General features: G+C 41.5%; 1 protein-coding gene across 1 annotated transcript; it reads left to right on the top strand.

Annotated features, from left to right (window-relative positions):
* Positions 1–282: 282 nt before the first annotated feature.
* Positions 283–6,138, top strand: LOC141121599 (uncharacterized). The gene is made up of 6 exons (XM_073611248.1): positions 283–354; positions 930–1,058; positions 1,186–1,530; positions 1,647–1,744; positions 1,834–1,975; positions 4,192–6,138. Exons 3-6 carry the CDS (start codon positions 1,446–1,448, stop codon positions 5,451–5,453), a joined length of 1,587 nt encoding a protein of 528 aa, XP_073467349.1. The 5' UTR covers positions 283–354; positions 930–1,058; positions 1,186–1,445; the 3' UTR covers positions 5,454–6,138.
* The last annotated feature ends 293 nt before the right edge of the window (positions 6,139–6,431 follow it).

The following is a 6,431-nucleotide window of genomic DNA, read 5'->3' on the forward strand; positions in this document are numbered from 1 at the left end:
TAAACAACACTGCATTTCCCCCCATGCCACACCTACAAATGCATGCCCCACCCCCTAATTTTAAAGGGACTCCTCCTACAGCCAAAAAAGTATCACTAAATTTTTTTTTACAATGTTGGCAACTATGCATCTATAAGGATATACAGTACATACACACACAGCACAAGGCCGTGTTCACACTACAAGACATTTCTCTGGGCTGCCATTCCTCTGAGCTCCACAAGGTGGTGATCTCACTTCTACCCAGACAGAAAGTCTCTATGGAACAAAGGAAGTGATGTCAGTACAGACAGGAAGTTCCATATGATAATAAGTAGAGAGGAGATGGATTCCAGGTTGCTGGAAATGGAGGAGGTAATAAGATACTCTTTATCCTCTGTTCATTGAAGGACACATCCAGACCTTCATGTCCTTCAAATAATTTATAGAAATGGACATTATGCTGAGTACAAAGATCCCATTTTGTATTTACACCCAGTAACCTGTAAGTTGCTGGAAGAGGCAGCAGAGGAGGTAATAAGATCTTATTTTCTATTTACACCCAGTAACCCCCCGTCATGTCCGTCCTCTTCCTCCATAGTCACTGTGATGTCTTTTATCTCCAGCAGATGATGATACACACATATATAGTGTGGAAACCTAGATTAACCCCTTCAGGGGCAGAACATTTCCCACTTACAGGGCTGAAACACAACTTAGCTTAAATTCTAGTAATATGGTCCCCTTTACTAGGGTTTAGTATGGAAGGATTTCTGATGTCTGTTATTATTTGGTATGGGAGTTGCATTGTACACTGGTGCTGGGAATTGTAGTGCTGAATGTTTATTATGTTCAATGTTTGTATATATCTTTTTCTATGTTTAAAAAACCTTTAATAAAAAGAATTTACAAAAACAACAAAAAAATACAATAACTTTCATTTACCAAAGTTATCCGTCTACAAAGAGACCTGTCTAGATTAAATGACGGCACCAATGAGGATAAAGGAGGACCGGAGTCACATGACTGGGAAAATACTAAACCTCACCCTGGAGATCATCTACCTGCTGACCGGAGAGGTGAGGAGGATTCTGGGAGGTCACATGACATCACTCTCATCTCTATTAATAAAACACAGACCTGACCGGAGAGGTGAGGAGGATTCTGGGATTCTAACATGATATTCCTATTGGTTTTCCAATACAGAAATTTCTTCTTATGAAGTCAGGTGATCATATGACCATCACAGTGCCTCCATGTGACTCCCTAAAACCTGAGAGACACAACATGCAGAAGATTCTAGAAGTCACCAAGAAGATGATGGAGCTGCTGACAGGAGAGGTGAGCGGTGCTGGGAATTCTGGGACATTATCCAGTAACAGACAAGGGATGTGTCTGGATGGTGACTGTATCATTGTGTGTGTCAGGTTCCTATAAGGTGTCAGGATGTCACTGTCTATTTCTCCATGGAGGAGTGGGAGTATTTAGAAGGACACAAGGATCTCTACAAGGACGTCATGATGGACAATCAGCCGCCCCTCACATCACCGGGTAAGAGGAGACTTTATTGTAAAGGAGAGAGCAGTACGGAGGGTCCACCTAGATCCCCCATCATCTGATAAACACATAGAAACAATGTATTCAGTCAGTGTGTGTGTTTCCTACAGATAGATCCAGTAATAGGAACCCACCAGAGAGATGTCCCCGTCCTCTGTATTCCCGGGATTCCACACATGAAGGTCACACCATCCCTCACCATCATCAGGTAGATGAGGAACAATCACTGATAGTATCATTAGGATCTGTACATTATCTGCATTGTTACAGTTTATGTCATTTTTATTATATATTCAGAGTGGAAACCTGAGAGATTCTAAAGTTGAGGTTAAAGCAGAAGAAGAAGAGAGGTATGTGAGGGGTGATCAGCAGTCTATGGAGGAGGATGGAATAACGGGGACATTTATAGAGGAGGACACTCCTACAGAGATCAGCACAGGTGGGCCATTAACACTAAATACATTCTTTCACCCATGCTGCTCACTGATTGGTCCAGAGTAGGGCAAGGACTGGGTGATATCAGCCTGTAATACCCTGGTCACTTTCCTGAGCTGTGTTCCCCGTCCTGTATTGCTGTATTTCTCTCAAATAATCTTCCTTCCCTGTGCTGCAGACACAATTAATGTGTCTAGCCTGGATTTATGGTGATTCCGGGGTTGAGCTGGAAGCAAAATGTTGATTTTCATTATAAGCCTTGTTCAAGCTAGGCACCTGCAGTATGGGATTTGGGTCTTCTGCTCCATGCCCCGGTCTAGCAGGATGACAGAGCAATATTTCAAGGGTTACTTGCTCTGTTGTCTGCTGGCTGTGCCGGGTGGAGGGATATGTCTGTATAGTCTCAGACCCAAGTCACTGAGTGCAGTCTCAGGAGATGGGAGGCAGCGGTGTGGGACCTCTGCAACTTATTTCAGTTAAGGTTTAAGTAAACCTTTAAGCTTCCACTGATTACTGATCTCATTTATATTGCAATGTGCATAGTCCTGACCAATGCCCTATGTATACTGTTGTACTATTTCATTTATTCATAAATTAACAGTTCAATCTCTGTATTTGCAGACAATACTAAGCTAAGCAGGGCAATAACTTCTTCGCAGGATGTGGAAATCTTGCAAAAAGACCTGAACAAATTAATGGGGTGGGCGACTACATGGCAAATGAGGTTCAATGTAGAAAAATGTAAAATAATGCATTTGGGTAGCAAAAATATGAATGCAATCTATACACTGGGGGGGGGGGGGGGGGGCTCTGGGGGAATCTAGGATGGAAAAGAACCTGGGGGTTCTAGTAGATGATAGGCTCAGCAATGGCATGCAATGCCAAGCTGCTGCTAACAAAGCAAACAGAATATTGGCATGCATTAAAAAGGGGATCAACTCCAGAGATAAAACGATAATTCTCCCGCTCTACAAGACTCTGGTCCATCTGCACCTAGAGGATGCTGTCCAGTTCTGGGTACCGGTCCTCAGGAAGGATGTACTGGAACTGGAGAGAGTCCAGAGAAGTGCAACAAAACTAATAAAGGGTCTGGAGGATCTTAGTTATGAGGAAAGATTGCGAGCACTGAACTTATTCTCTCTGGAGAAGAGACGCTTGAGAGGGGATATGATTTCAATGTAACAATACCGTACTGATGACCCCACAATAGGGATAAAACTTTCCATGAAAGGGAATTTAATAAAACACGCTGACATTCATTAAAACTAGAAGAAAGGCGGTTTAACATTAAACTACGTAGAGGGTTCTTTACTGTAAAAGCGGCAAGGATGTGGAATTCCCTTCCACAGGTGGTGGTCTCAGCGGGGAGCATCGATAATTTAAAAAAAAACATTAGATAAGCACCTGAATGACCGCAGCACACAGGGATATACAATGTAATACTGATATATAATCACACACATATAGGTTGGACTTGATGGACTTGTGTCTTTTTTCAACCTCACCTACTATGTAACTATGTAACATTTAATAGTCCTCACCCATGCACTTTATACTTTATGGTGTAAATTACTTAATTCTTATACTATATAGTCATAACTGTTGTATCTTAAGTTCTCTACTCACTGCTATATATAAACATATTATGTATTCTCTTTTATTACCTCCTTTTTCTACCAGCTGTACATTTTATATCTGATGATTTGATTGGAGCACAGACTTTTACATGTTGATAATAATGTGATAACATCCTCAAACTTTGGAACCTTAAACAGAAAGTGATAATGAGGGAGGAGTCAGTAACCCAATGATGGTGGTCTTCAGGATCAGTCCAGTCTTCATCTTGGATGTTCTCCCCCATCCTCACTCTCTGACCTCTGGTGGGGCTCAGCCCCGCTGTTATTCATGACTAAATCATGGACTAAGTAAGGAAGTGCAGGACTTCTTGTGTTGGGAAGATGGCAATGAGTGATAGAGGGGGTGGGGACACTCGTCCTATAATCCCCTCATCACTGTCACTCCTATAAAAGACAGTTCTCGTTGTTTCCTCACTCTCTGACTAAGGTCCATGAATAAAAAAATGAACTGGTAGGAGATCAGAGGACCCATTTACTAGTTACCTTGATCCTCAGAGACAAAGCTGTCTGATGTGGGCGGAGTCCTGGTTTAGGGGAACCAATCTGCTCATGTCTAGTAATAATCTTTTTATTTGTATTTTAGTAGATGGACGGGAGATGAGGAAAACCTCAGAGGATTGTCTCACTTTGTCTCCAGACTGTAAAGTAGAAGATGAGGACATCACACAGTATAGTCCAGGAGAAAACCCGACTACCTCAAATGTCCATCCGGCACCACAGAGTGTAGATGGACCATCGTATTCCTCTTATCCTGAGGAACCTCAGACTGTGAGGGACGGTGCCGTCCTTCCAACAGATAAGAGGTTTTCCTGTACTGAGTGTGGGAAGTGTTACCATTTTAAATCCAGTAAAAAAAATGTGCATAAAAAATCTCAGATGGGTGAGCAACCGTATTCCTTTCCTGAGTGCGGGAAATGCTTCTCAAGGAAGTCCATACTTTCCATACAGCAGAGATCTCACAAGGGTAAAAAAACACATTCCTGCCCTGAGTGTAGGAAATGCTTTGTGAAAAAATCAGAACTTGTTACACATCAGATGTCTCACATGAGGGAAAAGATATATTCCTGTGCTAAGTGCAAGAAATGTTTTTCACAGAAATACAATCTTTACAGACATCAGATATTGCACACGGGAAAGAAGCCATATTTCTGTCCTGTGTGCGGGAAATGTTTTTCGCAGAAGTACAATCTTTACCGACATAAGTGTTTGCACACGGGGGAGAAGCCGTATTCCTGTCCTGAGTGTGGGAAACATTTATCTAAAAAATGTTTTTTAGATAAGACCAGTCTTACTATTCATCAAAGATCTCACACAGGGGAGAAGCCTTATTCCTGTTCTGAGTGCGAGAGTTTTGTACAAAAATCAGATCTTGTCACACATCAAAGGTCTCACACGTGGGAAAAGCCATATTCCTGTCCTGAGTGTGGGAAATGTTTTTCAAGGACTTCTGTTCTTTACAGACATCAGAGATTGCACACGGGAAGGAAGCCACATTCCTGTCCTGAGTGTGAAAAATGTTTTGTACAAAAATCAGAACTTGTTACACATCAAAGGTCTCAAACTGGGGAGAAGCCGTTTTGCTGTCTTGAGTGCGGGAAATGTCTTTCAGGGAAGTCCAGTCTTTGCAGACATCAAAAATTGCATACAGGGCAGAAGCCACTTTCCTGTCCTGAGTGCAGGAAATGTTTTTCAGACAAGTCCAGTCTTTACAGACATCAGAGATCTCACACGGGGGAAAAGCCGTATTCCTGTCATGAGTGCGGGAAATGTTTTTCATGGAAGTCCAATGTTTACAAACATCAGAGATCTCACACGGGGGAGAAGCCACTTTCCTGTCCTGAGTGAGGGAATTGTTCCTCACTGAAGTCCTGTCTTCCTCTACATCGGGGATCCCACACAACCCTCGAGGTGTATTAGTGACTTGACTGCAGGAAATGTCTTCTATATGAATGTTGCTGGACATCACAGCTCTCATGTGGGGAAGAAGCACACCCTGATATACACCTCAGATATACTCCATGGCTGATCTTCATCATGTAAGAAACAATTCATAAGGAGATCAGAGATCACCAAAGACATGGATGAAGTGTTGTACTGTGTTGGCCATTGATAGCAGGAGAAAAATAAAAATGGAATCATCACCTTTCATTAGCTGAGTAGATTGTGTGGTTTAGAGACTTTGAAGTCTATTAAAAAAAAAAATAGTTGAACAAATGTGACACGCAATTGCCCAGCCCTGACAAATATTGGCTTTTTTTAACTCAGTGATTTTCTATAATCATTGGTTCCATCAAATGTCCATAATGCTGTATCACGCTATTTTTATTGATGGAGGCATTTCAGGTAAAACACTTAATTATGGCCACTAGATCTCACTGATGATTATAGGAAATTACTAGGCCAGAATTTACCATGGTTGGGCAAATGCTTTCACAGTCGTCCAACAAATGTATTTTATAGACCGCTTACATTCCGTCCCCAGGCATGGTTTCATACTAATAATAGATATATTATACTTATGTACTTATGAGCACAGTAGACATCGAAGAGCATAAGTTATTTAAACAAACAATATTAAATCAGCCATTCATTTAAAACCAAAAATACCACATTTGGCCATTAGCACAATTGACACTTTTGATAGTAGGCATCCATATATATATGTATATATGTGGGGTATGTATATATGTGGGGGCTCAAACATTTTGGGGAAGAGTTTATGTTTAACTTGCATGGTTTAACTTTATTGCTAGCATATAAAGGACCAACAGCCTGTAGTGATCGGGTATATTAATATATACTGGGTGATATGATGTAGAGTGG

The sequence above is a fragment of the Aquarana catesbeiana genome, unplaced genomic scaffold (assembly GCF_042186555.1).
Source record: "Aquarana catesbeiana isolate 2022-GZ unplaced genomic scaffold, ASM4218655v1 unanchor226, whole genome shotgun sequence".
Taxonomy (NCBI): Eukaryota; Metazoa; Chordata; class Amphibia; order Anura; family Ranidae; genus Aquarana; species Aquarana catesbeiana.